The sequence below is a fragment of the Hemicordylus capensis genome, chromosome 6 (assembly GCF_027244095.1).
Source record: "Hemicordylus capensis ecotype Gifberg chromosome 6, rHemCap1.1.pri, whole genome shotgun sequence".
In the NCBI taxonomy this organism is placed as follows: domain Eukaryota; kingdom Metazoa; phylum Chordata; class Lepidosauria; order Squamata; family Cordylidae; genus Hemicordylus; species Hemicordylus capensis.
Genome location: NC_069662.1, coordinates 107396861 through 107417158, shown reverse-complemented (window position 1 = coordinate 107417158; position 20298 = coordinate 107396861). Strand labels below are relative to the sequence as shown.

The 20298-nt window shown below is 41.3% G+C and overlaps 1 protein-coding gene across 1 annotated transcript in view; it reads right to left on the bottom strand.

Moving 5' to 3' along the window:
* Positions 1-20298, bottom strand: part of NEK10 (NIMA related kinase 10) — a 192594-nt gene that overhangs the window by 93472 nt on the left and 78824 nt on the right. The window contains exon 22 of the mRNA XM_053263336.1: positions 12807-12909. Within this exon, the coding sequence (XP_053119311.1) occupies positions 12807-12909 (103 nt within the window). The remainder of the gene's footprint in view (positions 1-12806; positions 12910-20298) is intronic.

Here is a 20298-nt window from a genome sequence, read left to right as displayed (position 1 = left end):
TATGCTGAGAAATTATCAAACCTATACATTGCTCAGGCATGCCTTAGAGTATATTTACAGGAAATGCTTGCCAAATATAGTTATCACTCACACACTACTATTTTATCATCTAGATACCATTTAGACAGGTTTCAGTGGTATTTAGAATAAAAAGATGTAGAAATTAAGTCCACTTGCAATATATCCAATAGATTAAATAGGATTTTCAATAATGGCACAATACCAAGTACACAAAGAGGGAAGAACTCCAGTGTCTAAACATTTATTTCACTTCATGCTCAGGGTTTTCAAGTGCTATTTTGGGCATGTTGCAAAGCTATTCCTATTCTCTACTGAAAAAGGTTGAGAAGGCATTAAGTACAATACAAGAGCACCATGCAGTGGTTATATGTTATAGTACAGCCTGGATCCTATTTTACCTACTTTTCCAGAAACCTTCTCTTTCTAGAAATACATAGTAGAGTGCATTAATTTTTTTAATGCAGAAATATATCATCATGTAAATAAATCCCTGCACAACTTGGTATGACTTACTGGTATAGTCATAAATAAGCATTAGAATGCTCATATCTGTCAAGAGTACATCAACTATATATGCAGCCCGCCTTCTCCATCTCTGCACTTTTATAGAAGGAAAACCTGCAGTCCATGGGAGGTGTCAGGGGGAGAAAGGAGCATAAAGCTAGACAATGGACTGCCCAGTTGCCAGCAGTGAGGGGAATGAGACAGTGGGGAAGCTGATGGAAACAGTCACAACAACCTAATGAGAACAGTGTTTGGAAGAAGATATGTTACCCCAGAGTAAAGCAATGTGTTAGAGGGGACAAAAGCAGCAGTATTACATTAAAAGGATCCACTTTGAGGATCCTTCTGAATCAAAAGACAAGAAAGAAACACATATACATACATGTATGGCAACCAACCAAACATACAAACACACCATATTAAATTTTAACACTTTTTTGGAATACTATACATACTCGAGATCAGATCTACATATGAACAGTGCTCATCTCTCTCTTTTTAAGAGTCTGAAAATATTTCTGCCAGTTAGGGATGTGTAGAACGTTCCGATGGCAAAATGTTGCAACTCGAAATGGGTCATTTTGAGCTTGAAACAGGACACCCTTTAAATAAAGGGCCCATTTTGAGCTCAGATTTCGATCGAAATGTTTCGATGTTCCGAGTGCCATTTTGACTGTCTGTTTTTTTTCTTTACTGATTGGTTTGCTGGAAATGACTACCGATCTCCTTGCTTCTTGGCTGACTTGTTATCATACAAATCAAGTGTTGTGATGGGCAATTGTGTCTCCATTGGCTGGGGGGAGGAAGAAGAGAAGGGAAACTCATTTGGAGGGAATTTCAAAATGGATTCTAAGGGACTGGGAGGCGGAGGAAGCCCTTATAGTCTGTTGAAGAGGATACATCAGGAGAGGAGGAAGGAATCAGGGAGAGTGTGTGTGGTGTTTTTTCCTCCACACTAGTGATTACAATATGCTGTGCTATTACTGCTATAACTCTCTGGGTTGTTGTTTTTATTTTTTAGTAGCCACCTAATGGCACAGAGGGGAAATGACTTGACTAGCAAGCCAGAGGTTGCCAGTTTAAATCCCTGCTGGTATGTTTCCCAGACTAGAGGAAACACCTATATCGGGCAGCAGCGATATAGAAAGATGCTGAAAGGCAAGATGGCAATGGTAAACCCCTCCTGTATTCTACCAAAGACAAGCACAGGGCTCTGTGGTCACCAGGAGTCCACACCAACCCAACGGTTTACTTTGTTTTTAAGATGGAAAAAGTTCTCTTTTTTAAATAAAATATGGCAACAGATTAGCTGCTCAGCTTGGATCTCTCTTAATTAGTTTGTTTAGTTTGTTCTAATCTGGTCCACAGGAATTGATTTTTTAATTGTTTTTGTTGTTATATCTCTACACACACACACACCCACACACCCCTATATTTTTTATCGGGAGTTGCTCAGAAGAAGCCTGGGCTTTTAAGATGCTTAGAGACGAGCATTATCTGAGAGAGCTGCTGGATGCAATGGGGGGAAATGAAATAGGACGAGCTCCTCTTTATCCAATCCAATCTTTATTACGGTCATAGACCAGAGTTAAAAAAACCACACATACACACACAAAGAAACAAACATGAAAACAAGGAACATATATACAAGTAGATCAAGATCAAACATTTAATAACCTGATCAGATTTTATAAATTATATAACAGTACCTGGCCACTTTATTAACAAAATTCTCATCAGGATTGGCGACTAAAAACTTCAAATAAAAATCATCGGTATACCCTATAAAATCAATCAACAAAGGGGAGATTAATTCTAAATGGGCATCCCTATAAAAATCGCAATATAAAATAGAATGAGCGCTGATCTCCACTTGGCCTGTTCTGCAGGGACATAGGCGGGCAGGAAAAGGAATGCCTTTAAATCTACCCTCCAAAACAGCGGAGGGAAGCACATCCAATCACGCTAAAGTCAAAGCATGTCTAAATTTACAAGACGCAGATAACTTGCAGGGTTAAAACTAAATGTTTGCTCCCCCAAATGAACATTCTTAGGCAGAAGAGCAACTTCCTCCTGGAGATCTATATCTATAATACATTGCTTAATTTCCTTACTGGCCCGGTCATAACCCATTTTAAGGATTTCCTCTGTAGAGAACCCATAATGTGCTAATTTGCCACTGATTGTATGTTTTACTAAGTATTGGTCTATGACCGCAATAAAGAATGATGATGATGATGAATTTGCCACTGATCAGGGTGGACCACTTAAACCTGTACAAATCGATTTTTATAAGAGAGGCCAAACCCACACAGGAAAACACAATTTTTAACCAAAATAGGATGATAGTTCTCCAGTAACAGGTTAGATCTCAGAAATTTAGATTGCAGAGCTTCTAAAGATGGGAAATTTCTGGCCAGTCCTAACTGAGCACCATACAACAATTGGGGATGGACTTTGGTGACAAATAATTTAACGGCTGCAGGGATAAAGAAGCTCCCCTCGAATAATAAAAAGAAGTAATAAGATTAGTAGTACGCTGAGCCATCATAAAAGTAGAATTAAGGTGAGGACTATGTGAGTCTAAAGAGTGAAATACCACTCCTAGGTATTTAAAAGAATTCACTTGGGCTACCCTGCGACCATTAATAGACCAATTATGCTGTCTGGGGCGTTTTGCAAAAAGCTCCTCTTTATTAAAGCCCTCAAAAGCAGCAAAACAGGAACAGATCAACAACTTTTCAACATCAGACAATCAACTTCTCTTACTTTTAAAAGAGATGGTGAGTGATTTGGCTACTCATGCCTCTCCCAACAGCTATGAGGTGTTAGAACAGGAAGATCATATCCTGGTGAATCAGTTAATTAATGAGGTTGGGAAGACACAGAGCAATGGAGATCTGGACTCTATCATCAAGGTTTTTCAGACAGAGGACTTAATTAATCTGTTAGAAGACAAAACTCAGAAGCCTCAACATAGCTCCTATACAGATCATTTAGCCCAATACACCTTTCTCATGAGAAAAAACATTCTGTCAATTATCTAACAATTATCTAAAATTTCTAATAAACTGGACCTCATTAAGATCATGTCTGATGCATTTATACAGAAACATGGTGGCTCCTTTGGCTAAAAGTGAAAACAATGTCAAAGTTGCAGAACTGGGAAAACCAACAGTAGAGCCCATTGGAACAGAGCCAGCAGCCCCGAGAACACAGGAGTTAATGCCTTCTAGAGCTGAAGAGAATGGAGCACTGGCAAAGCGATTTCTACAGAGAAATCGCATATCATTGCAAATTGCTTTCTCAGAGTTGAACAGGGAATGGTAGTGTTCAAGGAAGGCGATTCTACATTCACTGGGCCAGATTTTAAGATGGGAACAGTCATATTTAGACCTGTTGAATTTGGAAGACTCGCAAATACATTTCTGGGAATGTGTCTTCTATTAACTTTTGACCAAGCTCTGATCCCTTCAATTTTATTTTATTGAAAATGAAATGATTTCTTTTTCTGTCATATAAAATATCACCAATTGCTGTTTATAAAGAAGTGAAGGTCTGCCAAAGACTAATTGGAAGAAGTAGTGCAGTTCCTGGGTGGAATGACCTTGAGCTACAGATGCCTACTGGAAGGGTTCCAGAATCTTCAGCTCTGTTTGAACCTTTTAAAAAAACAAGCCACAAAACTACAAGTCAACAATGAGCCTCCCAAACAAAGTCCTGTTAACCTTCTCAAGACTACTCTGCAGAAGGAGCAAGAGAAAATTTCTTCAGGTTTAAATAATCTCAAATACATTTTGGCAAATATTTATGAAATGGCTGAACAGCTCAATAATCTCCTTCCTGAGAAAGAGACGTTGTCAAAGAAGGTATTTAAAGAACAGGGAAAATAGAGACAAGATAGGCAACCAAACAGATTTTTTACACATTACAGCTGAAGACAGAAGGTCCACCCTTGATAAAGACCTGACAGATACAAGGCAGCTTAATAAAATTGACTCTAATAAATATTTAATGGATTTTGACATGTTGCATTCAGTGGAACCTTCTGGGGTGACCTCCTGAAAATACTAGCCACTAACAGTATTGAGGCAGAAGACACTTCTATGGAGTTGCACCATTCACCAGAGTTAACAACAGGCCAGGCTCAGAATATGAATTCATCTTCAAAACCAACTGTGAGTTTAATTATACCAACTAATTTATTTACTTCTTCCGAGGTGGATGCAGGCTTATCCTCCACAAGAACAACAACTTTGTCTAATTCTAAATCAGATCTCGATCTGTCCATAAAAGAAGAGGCCCAGTAGGAAAGTACCAAAGCGCTGGGCGACATTGACTGCCAGAATTGACTCACATCTCAAAAGGAGGCCAGGTTCAGAGCCATCACCTTTAATGTTAGGGGTATGGGTGAACCAATTAAAAGAAAGAGTATTAAATGCAATCCTTAAAGAAAATTCAACAATCACTGTGCTGCAGGAGACGGATGGGGAAACTACAAGAAAGACACTTTTAGCCACATTTTAATGCGGCAAAAATTTGTTTCTATTGGTACATCTAGAGCCAGGGGAATAGCCATCATATTAGCAAGCTCTTTCAAGTTACAACATGTTAAAATTAAGAAAGATCCAAAGGGGCAATTCATTTTTCTTAAGGGCAGATGTAATGATACAGTGTACTGTTGCATCAATTTACATCCCAAACCAAAAGCAACTCAACTTTCTTCAAAATACATTCTCTAAATTAATGAATTTCTGTGAAGGCTACATCATTGTGGGTGGAGACTTGAATCAGATTGTTGACTGCAGACGGGATGAGAGTATAGTCTCCAGTTCATATGCGGGGTAGTGGGGGGCAAGTAAACTCTTTGGGAAAGCTGTTTAATAAATTTTCATTTGTAGGTGTCTGGAGGGAGGTTAACCCCTCAGCCAGGAATTTCACATACTTTCCCCCTAGATTTAGAATGTATACAAGAATTGATTATATCTTAATTACTGATATAGCAAAATTTTCAATAATCTCTGTTGATATTGGATCATGATCACATCATGCCCCAGTATCTGCATCTTTCAAGCTCATGTAGGCTCAAAAATTCTCTCCAATTTGGTGGTTAAGCCTTGTAATTCTGGATAAACCCGATATTGTAATGGGATCTAATAATGCCATACTGCAATGATAATAATGCCTGGACACTCCCAAAACAATTAACTGGGATGCTATGAAAGCATTCCTGAGGGGAGAATGTATTAATGAGTCCATTTTAATGAAAAGGAACAATACTTAAGCTACTAAGGAGCCATTAACACAAATCAAAGACTTGGAAGTAAAGCACAAAGATACTGGCTCCAGTAAAATATATAAAAAATTATTACAAAAGTGAAAGGAACTGGAGACTTTTGAATTTCAAAAGATAGCTACCGCCATGACTTACACTAACCAAAGATTCTATGACCATGGGAACAAAGGTTCTAAACTGTGGGCAAATAGATTTTTTTTTAAGGTAACATAACTCAATCCAGCAAATCAAAGAGGCTAATAGTAGAAAATTAAGTAATGCCCCAGAAATATGCAAGTTCTTTGCTAATTTTTATTCAAATTTTTATACCTCAGATCAATCAGACGGTAATGAAATTGACAAATTTATTTAAGCAGTATCTATCCACTCGCTGCAGAACCATCATAGGCACAGTCTAAATGAGCCATGCACAAATGAAGAGCTCTTAGAAGTTATTAAATCACTGAAGAGCCATAAATCTCCAGGCCCAGATGGTCTTACAGCCCTGGCCTATAAAAAAATTTGGCGACATACTGATACCTAGACTTGTAGCCTTATTTAATTCCATCCTAGGAGGTCAAGTGAGTCCCAAGTCATGGCGATACTCTAGGATTATTGTGCTTCCAAAATCTAATAAAGATAAGGAGCTAGTGGAATCCTCTAGACCTATTGCCTTGCTCAATCAAGATCTCAAGATCTTTATATCCTACTTAGCCAAAAGATTAAAGAAATTTATAGTCCAGTATATAAATCCAGACCAGTCAGGTTTTATAACAGGAAGGCAGATTGCAGATCCAATTCGTCGTATACTGAACTGTATATATTAAAGGAATATATATAAAAGGAATAATAAAAAGGAATAATATTCCCTTGGCCATCCTTAGACATGTTCAAGCATTTGACTTATTTGATTAAGTTAACAGATCATCTTAAAATGGGAACAGGTTTCACTAATATCATCAGACAACTATATAGTGAATCTTTTGCCACTGTTTGAATAAATTCCTTGGATTCTGAAATATTCACTAGCAAAAGAGGCACAAAACAAGGATGTCCTCTTTCTCCTTTGCTATTTGTACTCGCCATAGAGCCATTAGCTCTTGACTTCCTAGGTAACCAGCAGATTAAAGGAGCGACTATTAATAGTATCGAACATAAGATCGGTTTATATGCAGACGATATCATCTTAATATTATCAGAGTCCTTACAGGCCAATTGTTTGAAAAAGTAGCAGGATTAAAAATAAATCTTACCAAATCAGAAATCTTGTGTACTGTGATCAACACCAAGTCTCAAAAGAGCCTAATTAGATCTGTGGGTATTATCAAAGTCTTTGAAAAAATTAAATACCTGGGAGTGCACTTTTCCAAGAATCTTACAAATCTTATACATTTGAATATCACTTCAGTATTGAAATCTATCAAAAGTAAGTTTCAGAAGTAGAAAGGGATTAACCTCTCCTGGCTGGGGCAAGTAACAACACTTAAAATGTATCTACTACCCAAATTATTATTTTTGTTTCAGTTCTTACCAGTGAAGATCTGATTATATCTGCTAAAAACCTTGCAGAGATGGCAAAGAATTTTTAGCTCTTTTATCCATGCTAACAAAAATCCAAGACTTAGTTTTCTTTACTCAAAAACAGCTAATGGTGGAATAGGAATTCCACACCTACTTGCCTATTTTGAGGCTTTTCACCTCCGAAACATCTTATGGATATGACCAATGTTGAAATTAAATCTTGGGTTAATTTGGAAGCTTTTGATCAATATTCTTATAGAATTAAAAGCTTGTCTCTAATACCAGAAAGGATTGGTGATCCTTTCCTAAGTGCCACTTTCAAGAGTTGGGCAAAATGGCAGTTTAGTGCCCCTATATTCCCCTCTCATTCCAATTTTTTGCCACCTTAAATTTGATGGATTGTTTACATATCTTCGACTGATGGAAGCTGCTGATCTGGAAGCTTCCAGATTAAGTAACTTTACCAGGGGGGAAATCCTATTGACTTAGAGGCTATGAGGGAAAATTTTGGGTCCTTTGCACTGTATATGGATACATCTTTTACAGTGCAGATCCTTTATATCCACCCCAGAACAAGCTACAAGACAACTAACAAAATTTGAAGTACTGGTTTTGGCAGCCCCGGACACCCCCAAAGGTGTGGTTTCAAAATTATATGATGGTTTGATTATAAACCACACATTTAACCCACTGCCTAGCCTTAAGATGTCTTGGGAAAATGTCTTCCATCAGGAAATCAAAGATCAGGAGCAGATGGACATATGGAAATGGAAACCAGTCACTTCCTCTTTTGCCCAAATTAAAGAGAACTTTCTCAAAGTTTTCCATAACTGGTACCTGACCCCAGTAAAAATAGCATACATCCAAAAAGACTGCTTTCTGCTTTGCTGGAGTGGTTGCGGGATGAATGGAACCTATTTTCATCTCTGGTGGACCTGCCCTAGGGTCTCATCCTTTTGGACAGAGGTATTCACGGAGATGTGTAGGATTACAAACCAAAAAATAGAATTATGCCCCCAGCATTCATAAATGTATTTTCTGGGGTCAATAAAGATGTGACATTAAAAAAAATGTGTTTATGGTAACAGCTGCCAGGTTAGCTATAGTCAAAGATTGGAAAAATCAAACCTGGTCGATGGATATCTGATATAAGAACTTATGGCATATTGCAATCTCAGAAAATCTAACCCATATTATTTGGTCCCGTGAAAACGAGACTACAAATAATTCTTTTTATATAATTTGGTCCGATTTTATTCTTTACACCAATTGGAAGATCATGGTTGTTTTCCTACCACAGACAATATTAGAGTGTAGATGTATTGATGAATTGTGGTTTGTTGTCTTTTGCTTTGCTGTTTGTGTTTGGATCAATATTGTTTAGCATTGTAAATTTGTTTTAATAAAGACAATTTTTTAAAAAAATCTGGTTTTGCTGGATCTCAGATTGACAAAGGCAGTACTTGGATGCCTTCCTTCCTTGAGCTGTGATTTGTTTTGTTTATGAGATAGTGTCATGGTGAGAAATGGACAGTGGCAGCTTTCTGTGCATAATTGCTATGGTGAGCTCCATGTCTGGCCTTGAGACTAACTTGTGCTTCACTCACTGCTCTGCAATCTGCATTGCAAAGTGTACTCAATCAAAATGTTGCTGAAGTTGCTATAGATGAGCTTATGGCTATGCTTGCTGCTGGGGCAGCTGTTGCAGTCCTAGGAAATAAGGAGTCCTAATTGTGAGAGAGCAACTTGTGCAAAGCCAAGGCATGCAGCTGGCAGGATCCACTGCAGCTGAATCCTATTGGGGGGGGGCGCACTGGGGAAAGGTTAAAATATGTTTAAAATTGCCTGTTTCCCCATTTCTTTTGTGGGTCAGGTGGTGGGTAGCACCCATCATGTCTTACCACCCAACCCACTTTGGTGTCCCCTAGGAGCTACCCATGGGGAACAATGGGGTGTTTCAAATTTCCCCATTGTTCCCTATGGCTGAAAAACTAAAAAAATGTTTCAAATTAGTTCTGTTGAACCAACTGGTCAGAGTCATGCAACCCTCAGGGACATTATCAGAAAGCACAGAGCATTTGTGGAGGCAGGGAAGATGAGCAAAAATTCCTTCCCCCGCATGCCCATGCTGTGGTAGTGGAAAAGCCTACAGCTGGAGGGATGCTGATAGTGTTAGTTAGGATGCCAGTCAAGGCACCCACGGTCTCTTTAAACTGATTTTAAAGTAACAAGGAATACATGTAAAATACATGATGTTCAATAAAATAATCTGGCCCAAACCAGCCAGGTATTGGATGTGTGTAGGAAACTGAAGGAGTACAGTGGGTTGAATCCTGATTAGTATTTGGGATCCTAATACTATTTAGGAGAGGGGAGGAGGAAAAAACTAGATGAAGAGCTGGCAGAACTTTGTTTTTGCTTTCTGATTGTCTGTTTTCTCGCCTGCCAGAACATCAAGATTGTAAGACTGTAAGATCTGTTGGCAACTCAGACTTCTGCGGATAAAATCTCTTAGATTTGAGCTGAGCTAGATTCCATGCTTATTGCAGAATCTATTACCCAGGTGTCCAGTAACTTTTCTTGTATGGTTAGGATGGATCAGTTTCAGTTTGTGACTTCCAAGGAAGTGGGCAAGCTGCTTGGAGAAGTTCGCCTTACCACCTGTTCTATTGACCCTTGCCCTACATGGCTCATAAAATCCAGCTGGGAAATTATTGGAGAGGGTGTTGTTGTTGTTAGTATCATCAATGCCCTCTGGAGCAGGATGCCTCCTTGTATTAAGGAGGCAATTGTGAGACCACTTTTGGAGAAACCTGCACTGGACCCTTCAGAGCTAGGCAATTATAGGCCTGTCTCTAGGAGAAGGTGACAACTGAAGGAGACAATTTCTCCAATTGGGTGAAATGAAATCAGAATCTCCCCATCTCTGGCTGTTTAAAAAAAAACTTTTGAAAACACAAGCTTTAAGTTTATGATGTTTTAAAGTTTTATTTATGGTAATTTTAAGCTGTTTTATATAATTTTAGGTTTTAGTTGCTGTATGTTTAAATTGTAAACTGCCCTGAGATTTTATATAGGGAGGTGTATAAATACATTAAACAAACAAACATACGTACATTTTTGAAAACTTAAGAAATGTCCATTGTGCAAGAACAGGGGGCAATTTTTGCTGATCACCCTCCTTCCCCTGCTAGCCCCTGTATTCCACAACAATGTGGTCCTGAGGTTCTCCCATCTGTCAGGGATGTATTTTCAGGGAGCACAAAGACTGCAGAGGAATGAGGATCAGCAGAAATATCCCCTCCCCTTTGCACAAATGGAACTTCCATTCGTGGAAGTGAATGGGTGAGGGCTGAATGTTCCTTGTGATCTCAAAAGTAGTAATTATGGCACTTACATAGGTCACCATCATTAACACACATCTAATTATGACTAATCCAGTCTAAGGGGCTTTATGTCCCTTTATATCTTCAGAAGATGTGCAAGGCAAGGCAAACCATTCCCCAAACAATTTGATTCCAGTTTATGGTATTTAGCTATTAATGTGATAAAGCCTTAAGACTGCCTTTCAAAGTATTTTGTTTTAAGTGCACAGTTACTTAAACACATGCTCAAAAGCTCATAATCACACTCTTTAATTATGAATGAAACCTAAATGAGAAATGGGAACATTAAGAAAACTCTTTTGCCCCAAAGGAAACAGATAATGCTTTCCCCCTCATTGCGCTTATTTGGTCTTTATCTACAACATCATTATTACAGCACCACGAAATTGAATCACACTACCATCTTTCAAAGATACATGGATGGACAAATACAAATTAATTAAATGAAAAATTATTAAGTTCCATGTCTAGCAGTAGTACTGAACCCCATTCGTCTTTCTGCGTAATAAAAATGCAGTAAGTACTCTAAACAATACTTTCACTTGATGAGTATTTGCTCAAGACTGAGTGAGTATGGGCTCAGTTTTGTGCCCCATGTGTTTCTGACAGACATATCAAAAGGATATCAAAGTACACTGAACAGGGGTCTACAAATGTAACTGATCTTGTAATCACCCCAAATTTGTAGTCATCATGAACCGTGCTCCTCTTTCAAGAATGGGATGAGTTTTACTTGTGACACCATGCTGTGCTTCAGAACAGCTCCAAGGACCTCTGAGGCCCACATGCTTGGGTGGGGACAAACACCAGCCTCTTCTCCCAGGTCTGAGCTGCAAGTGAGTGGAGAGTGGGGCTTGTCCTTGTGGTCCTGAGCCTTTAAAGGACTTGGAGAGCAGTGATACATCAGTGAAGTCTGCAAATTGCATTGCCCTAACTGATCCAGAAAATGACCTTGGCAGGCGCGGGGCCACCATTGTACAAATGGGTTCAAAGAGCCCGGGCCGGCAATGAAAAGGGCTGCTGCAATGGGTTGCAGCAGCCCTTTTCATTGCCGGCCCGGGGGGGCGGGCGGGCATGGCCCGGGGGGGGGCATGGCTCGGGCTCCAGAAGAGCCTCGAGTGAACTCCCCCCACCCATGCCCAGGCTCCAGAAAGCCCCGAGTATGCTCTCCCCCGTCCTTTTCAGGCAGCATTTGCTGCCTGGCAGCCTTTATTTCCCTTTCTCTCCCTCCAGCGAGGGACAAAATGTGTGAAACCAAAGCCTATCCAGTTTGTGAAAATAGGGAAGGGAGTTGTAAACAGAAAGGAGTCATTTACAAAATCACTTGTGTGGAAAGTGGGGAAATGTGAGGAATATAGAAGAAACTGGAAGATATTTAGTCACCTTGAAATACATGAATAGGGAAAGACCATGGTCAACACATATGAAAAATAAATATGCTGGAATAACAATGCCCCTTAAAGTGTGTATTCCCGAGTCAGAACATTGCATGCTCAAAAGAAAGATTAGAAAAGCGTTATATTTAGACAAACTGTGGTCTTGTTAGTGATAAGCAGGCATTGCTGTGTGTTATCAGTCTCTTGATTTGATTGAAGAGATTTTCAAATATAAGAATGTGGTTTAAACAGTGGAATATCGAACACTAAGGTTGACGTGTTTACGTCGAAATGTTTGTTTTAAGTTTTTCTTATGTTTTAATCTTATTTTACACAATAAAGGAGGTCTGGAGAGGAACAAATAAAAATGTAGTATGGCAGATCCCTGGACATGGGAGGAGTGTTTCTCTTCATAGGAAAGAATGGGAAAACACCCACATATTAATTGCACTCCAAGCCTGCAACAAATAAACCAAGAGCAAATCCTAAAAAATTTGAACAACAGAACTGTTTACATACCACATTTATAACTCAAATTTTTTAGTAGTTCTCCTATACACTGAATAAGCACACAAACAGAACAGACTGAAAATAAAAGGTTTCATTTGTGAATAGGCATTAGAAATGGATCAGTGTTTTAAATGAATCTGAATGTGCAAGACTTCACTTCAAAACAAAATCAGTTTCTGCTGAGCTTTACCAATATTAAAAATTATAACTTACTGATGGTAACTTGATCCTTATCTCCCAGCATGATATTGTTTGGAGTGAGGTCTCTATGTACAATTCTCTTCTCTTTGTGCAAATATCGAAGGGCTAAACACAGCTTTAGAACAATAAAAAGTATTAATACAATGCAAAGCCATGTATATCAGCAATTATGAAACGGGAGCTTGGAACCTGGTATATGATGAAGAGGTGTCTTATGGCTGGATTGCAAAGAGATTTCAAAGCACAAAAAACTTGTGTCAGAAGTCATTTAAAAAATAGCTCAAGGCTTGAGCTAGACAAAACATGACTTTTGTGTGTGTTCCTCATAAGGCTCATCAGCAAAATCCTCCAAAGTGTCCCAATTACATTATTTGTTTGACTGCAGTCCTTCCACAAGGCCTTCATAGCTCTATATCTGGGATGTGGGCCTATATGCTTTGTTGCAGAGATGAATAGCCTTCCTTCTGGTGGACCACCGTGCTGTGCACATATCTGGTAAATCACCCTGTTGTTGTGAACAAATCTAACTAGGGAGGTTTGGATGCATACTCCTGTATTGAAAAGGGGGAGTACTACTTTGCAAGAACATTTGTGATTTCCATTTCTGCTAAAGCATGCATTGAAATTCACAAACCTTTGTCCTCCACAGAGAGCCCCACAACACTATCATGGTAAAAACTAAATAACTACTATCCAGTTTGCCATAAAGTTGGGAGCAAGTCCAACTAAGCAGCATCTTTAGATTCTGCCTTGAAACTTGGTCAGACTCAATGAGGGGATGAGTGTAAGGACACTGCTGAATTTAAATAAAGATGGAATTTGGTGGTGGATCTGAGCCAAAAGAGACTGGAACATGGACTTAATGAAATCTGATGGGTACTACCATGGGTCTGGAATGCTTCTCAGAAATCACTGACTATGATGGACATGTGCAGAAACTCCCTATGCCAACATGGCATGTTTGGGGGAATAAAAACCCTTAAGATCATCACATAAAATTAAAAGAAAGAGTAATAACATGGCCCAAGCAGCTATTGCAGGGGCTGGGGTCTCTTGTGCCGTCTGTCATCCAAAAGGTGCCCGTGACCAGCAGTACAACCACATTCCACACAACAATAATTTCTGCACTGATTGTTCTAGCTAGGAAAGAAAACCATATTGCTTACCAGTAACTGATTATAAACAGGTTGCTCACCTGTAACATATGATCTGGAGGTGATCCATTGTATTCATAATGAATGGGTTCTGCACCTGTGCAGGGACCTCGCAGATAGATTGGCTAGCTCTTTGCAACACCTCCAACTGCCCTGCACATGCTTCCATTATTTTCAGCAGTTGGGGCGTGCCTTATTCATCTGCAGACTGCCAGATGTTGACTATCTGTGTACTCTTTTCATTCCTTTGTTCTTTTTTAACAATTTTGCGGGGAGGTCGGGGTGGGATTTATGAATACAACGGATCACCTCCAGATCATACGTTACAGGTGAGCAACATGTTTATCTGGATTGTGATCTGTTGCATTAATAATTAATGGGTGATTAGCCAGCTCTGGAACCAGTGGTGGGCCCAGGTAACATGTCATGAAAGCAGAATCTGCTTCAAAACATTCCTTCCAAAATTGGCCTCTCTCCTCAGTCACAAATCAATGGCATAATGTTTTATGAATGGCTGGTGCGAAGACCATGTAGCTGCCTTACAGATTTCCGCCATGTATATTCCTGCTAGATTGGACGACGATGATGCATAAGCCCTCGTGGAGTGCACCTTAATGACCTTAGGCGGTTCCTTTCCGTGAGTTTTGTAAGCTAGCTTAATCAGCTAGACAATCCACTGGGATAGCCTTTGCCTTGACACTGGCTGTCCCTTGGACCTCCCCTTGTGTATCACAAATAATTTATTTGTTCTATGTATGTCTTTTGTTGCATCTAGGTAATACAGCAGTGTGCGTCACACATCCAAGGAGTGCATGGCTCTTTCCAGAGCTGTCTCTGGATTTTGGAAAAACATTAGTAGAAATATATCCTCATTTATGTGGAATTTTGTTAATATCTTTGGTCTGAAGTGAGGATCCAACCGCATTAGTACCTTATGCAGATAAAATTGAGTATAAGGGTGATCTGCCTGCAGAGCTGCCAGTTCACTCACTCGCCGAGCCGTAGTAACTGCTGCTAAGAACACTGCTTTCAAAATCTTCATGCACAATGTGGCCTCACCCAATGGTTCAAACGGATGTTCCGTTAGGGTCTTCAGCACCAAAGATAAATTCCATTGCGGCATAGGTTTCCTTATAGGTGGATACAAATTGTTTACGCCTTTTAGGAATTTTTTACAGTCCCAGTGGGGAAAAACTGTAGTGCCATCCCATCCTTTGTGTTCAGACGATATAGCTGCTAAGTGGACTCTGAGGGACGTGTTTGCCAATCCCTTCATCTTAAGCGTTGTCATGTAGAGGAGGATTTGCCTAACTGTCGCTTTCCTTGGGAAGAAACCCTGCTTCTTGGTGTATAGCTTGAATCTTTTCCACTTGCTACTATAGTTGCGCCTCATTGAGCGCCTCCTATTGTTTAGCAAAAATTTATCTAACTGCCGATTCTCTACGCTGTCAGCTTTAATGTTTCTACATGCGGGTGTTGGATCATCCCGTCGTTCTGACTTAGCAAATCCAGATGGTCCGGAATTTTGTGATGCACTCTGCATGAGAACCTTAGCAAAGAAGCAAACCACGGCTGCCTGGGCCACCAAGTTGTCACTAGTATTCCACTTGTGGCATCCCTCAGCATTTGAGATAAGACTCGGGTTATGAGCAGTTGCGGCAGGAATAGACAGAACAAGCCCTTGATCCAAACATATTGGAACGCATTGCCCAACGAGTCCTTGCCGTGCCCTGCATGTGAGCAGTATCTCCAACATTTTCTGTTTGCAGCAGTTGCAAACATGTCTATTGTTGGTCATCCACACTTGTCAAATACCTCTTTCAGATAGACCTTGTTTAGTTCCCATTCGTGGTGTTAGTTCTTCAGAAGCATTCGACTGAGTTCATCGGCCTGCACATTGTCTTCTGCCTTTATGTGTATCACAGTAGGGTATATGTTCAGATTCACACACCAATTCCACAACTGCTGGCTCAGAACGCAGAGGGAGCCTTATACCATTCCTCCCTGCTTGTTTAGATAAGCAATTGCTGTTGTATTGTCCAGGTGAACCTGTACCACACTTCCTTGCAAGAGTGGTCTGAAGGCCTTTAATGCCATGAACACTGCTAGCAGTTTGAGGTAATTTATATGTTTCTTCCTCTGTTGCCTTGACCATTGGCCCTGTACCTGATGGAACCTGCAATGCTCACCCCATCCCCATAAAGAGGCATCCGTTGTCACCCAGCATGTGGGGAACTGGGGTTCGAATGGCATCGCAGACTGTAAATGTGTACTCACTGTCCACCACTTCAGTGCCTCTAGTACTTCTTGTGGCAGAGTGGGCATTTTTTTGTTGACTGTCCTGGTTGGGACGGAAGTTCCGCAGATACCACATCTGCAACGTTCTCATCCGCAGGCGCGTGTTACATACCGTGGAACTTCAGGAGGCTATCATGTCTCTGAATTACCTCTGCAGGTTGCCGAGGCATCATGGTGATCTGGTGTATTAGGTCCTTGATTTGCTGATACCTGTCCTGTGGCAAGTAAGCTCTCTTCACTTGCATATCCAGCTCTGCCCCTATGTAGCTTATTCATCTCTGTGGCATTAAGTTTGACTTCTTCCAGTTCACCTTGATGCCCAAATCTTCTAAGAGACATAGTACAAACTGGATTTGTGAAAGTAACCCTTCTTTGTCGTTGCTGACCATGAGCCAGTCATCCAAAAAGAGGGAAATCACAACTCCTTCTGTTCTTAAGTATGTCACCACAACTGCCATGACCTTTGTGAACACTCGTGGTGCTGCTGACAAGTTGAATGGCAAAACCGTATATTGGTATGCTGTATTGCCTACTGTAAATCTTAGATACTTGCAATGTGCTTCGTGTATTCCCACATGGAAATACGCATTTTTCAAGTCCAGCATAGCTGCCCACTCTTCCTTGGCTAGAAGATGTAGAATTCCTTGGAAGGTGATCATCCTGAATTTGTGAGTCTCTACAAACCAATTGAGTTCCCTCGGGTTTATTATAGCCTTTATCCTCCCATCCTTCTTGAGGATTTGGAAATACTGGGAGTAAAACCTGGACATCCTCTCCATCCACTGCACTGGCACAATTCACTTTTTTCCTAGTAACTCCTGTGTTTCCTCCAAAAGCATTGGGGTTGGTTTCATAAACTTCACTCCCTGAAATGGAGGCAAAGCTTTGAACTCTATTGCATAGACCTTATAATCTTTAGAACCCACTGGTCTGATGTTATATTGTGCCATGCTTGCGCAGGACTTGCCAGCTTGATGGATCTGCTGACAATCACAAGGCAGATGTCGGGTGCCTTGGGTGATGATGCTTATGTTACTAGTTGTTCCTGCAGTGGATGGATCTGGCCATCAAAAAGTCTGCTTGTTCTGCTCCCCATTCTGTTTAGAGCCTTGCCCCTTTTGTCACTGTCCAAAAGATTTATTTTGTTGGGAAAGTCTGTATTGCTTTCTGAAATCTCTCCTATCTTGCTGTCTGCATGTGCCTCGATGCTGTTGTCTACTGAAAGAGCGATTACGGGGTGATGACCTTGTAGTACTCATTGAAGCCATAAACATCTTCGCAGTATATTTAGACTTCTTCCATGTTTCCATTGTTGTATCCATGGCTTCAGCAAAGAGTCCTTTTCCATCATAAGGCAAATGTTCTACTCTATCCCACATTTCTTGTTGCAAGTTTGTAGACCGCAACCAAGCATGGCGACACAGGGTTACCGCTGTCGTTATTGCCCTTGTATCCGTCTCTGCCAAATGTTTAAAAGTAATGAGTAGCTGTCTAGTCACAGCAGTTGTCTTTTCATATGTTTGTGCAAATTTATCCTGGAACTCTTCCGGTGTCAGTGTTGTTGGGTCTTGGAAAAGCACATCCCATAGATAATGCCCGTATCTAGCCAAACATGTGGAATAGTTCACAATCTTTATAGCCAAACTGGAAGTGGCATATATTTTTCGACCTAAATCATCTATTTCCCATCCTTCCTTTTCAGAAGGAGTAGTGTGACGCAGTCCACCCTTAGATGAAGCCGTGCATTCAACAACTAAAGAGTTCGGCACCAGATGCCGCATCAAGTAAGTGTTGTCCCCTTCTTGTACTCTAGGAACATAGGAACATAGGAAACTGCCATATACTGAGTCAGACCATTGGTCTATCTAGCTCAGTATTGTCTTCACAGATTGGCAGCGGCTTCTCCAAGGTTGCAGGCAGGAATCTCTCACAGCCCTATCTTGGAGAAGCCAGGGAGGGAACTTGAAACCTTCTGCTCTTCCCAGAGCAGCTTCATCCCCTGAGGGGAATATCTTGCAGTGCTCACACATCAAGTCTCCCATTCATATGCAACCAGGGCAGACCCTGCTTAGCTATGGGGACAAGTCATGCTTGCTACCACAAGACCAGCTCTCCTCCCTCTCCTCTGTACAACCCTTCTAATTTTCTCTGTGTTGGCATAGATGTTTGCAGTATCTCCCATGCCGACTGGGCTGCCTTTGTAATTGCAGGTAGCATGGGAAGCACTACTGGGTGCATCTCATTTGCTTTAGCCATCATATTATAAACTGGACCTTTAAGATCCAATCTGGGTTGTTTCATTTCCAATTCCAAGGCCTCAGTCATTTTTCTTATTTGTGTGTGATAGGCCTTTAGCTCTTCTGAGGGAGATAAGGAAGTCTTTGTTGGTACTTCTGCTGGTGGATCAGGCTCATTAGTGCCGTCATAGTCCGTTTCAGATGAATCCGTGATGTACTGATCAGCGTCACCTTCATCGTCATCTTCTAAAGGTAAGCCTGAAGGTAAGTCAGGGAGTGTCTTTTTCTTTGTCACTTTCTTGGGCCTCATTGGCCCCTCTGGCTGTGCAGACAGGGTATGTGTCTGACTTGCCGTAGACACCACTGTGAGTACCCTTTCAGGCTCTTTAGGTGGTGCAGGTGTTGCATGCAATGCCGCCTGCTGCACATTTTATAAAGCCTCTTGATGCACTTTCCAATTCTGGTATTCTGCATAATCTGCAGGGTATACCACAGTCAGGGTGTGTCTGAAGCCACAACTATGCATAATTTGACCAAATACACTGGTGGAAGTTAAGCCCTGTGCAGATGTATACTGCAATGATAACTTCCAGGGGGCATAGCCTGTTAGGGATGTGCAGAACCAGTCCGGTGGTCTGGTCCGGGGGTTCGTGATCAAACCGAACCCCCCCCCCCGGTCCAGTCCATCAGGTCCGCAAACTTGAAAAAAAACTAAATTAAAAGTAACTATATGTATCACCTTTGGGGAGCTTGATGTAGTCGCGGGAGGGGGGTCCCCAAGGGTTCCATCTCCCCCTGCCGGCCTCCCTCATCACCGCCACAGCCGGGTAAATGTAGTCTTTTTGGCCCTTTCGGGCCTCTGTAAAGGTGAGCAGCGGCTATTTTTGGCTGCCGCCACACATGCACAAATTCCCTCTGCCTGGGCATTTACGCATGCACGGTGGTGGCCAAAATGGCCGCCGCTTGCCTCACGGAGGCCCGAAAGGGCCAAAAAGACTACATTTACCCGGCTGTAGCAGTGACGAGGGAGGCCAGCGGGGGGATAGGGAACCCTCACAGACCCCCCAGCTACAGCAAGCCCCCTAAGGGGCTACAGGTAGTTACTTTTAATTTAGTTTTTTTTCAAGTTCGCGGACCTGCTGGACCAGACCGGAGGAGGAGGGTTCGATGGGGGCCAGACCGAACCAGCCCAGTTCCGTTCGAGGCCATTCTGGGCTCGAACCAAACCAGGCCAGACAGCTCCGTACACACCCCTATAGCCTGCACCTGGTTGCGCAAAAAGAGACAAAGGTCTGGTCACACCCATTCGATTAATCAACTATCTCAACGGAAACATTAGTCTTATTGGATTTGTAGTTGTAGGCATTAGCCAAATCGGGTTCATTACTGAAGGCTGAACTCTTATAGGTGACACTGATGGTGTTTTCAGTACCAAGAGTGCTACTTCATCACTATCATGTTTGATATTGAGTCCTCTGCTCGTGAATCCTTGAAAAGTCAAACCAGGTGGAGTGCTGCCTGTGGATTCTAATATCGCAAATGAAGTCATTGTTTGGGGGGTCTAAAGCGATCTCTTCTTCTCCAGTCGCCCCTTCGTCAAAGTCCATATAGTCTGCTACCTGTCAGGGAGGGTGTACTGCCTCTAGAGTCTCTTTTTGCTGTTCTTTTCTTAGGAGGGGAGTCCACCACCTCCTCATCAGTGGAAGAAAGATGTCTATGCTTCTTGCATCAGTGGTGTTTCTTTTCTACCACTTCTGGACAACTGAACTCCTACTCCTTGGTGGCTTTAGGTCCACAAAAGGAGTCGTATTTCTG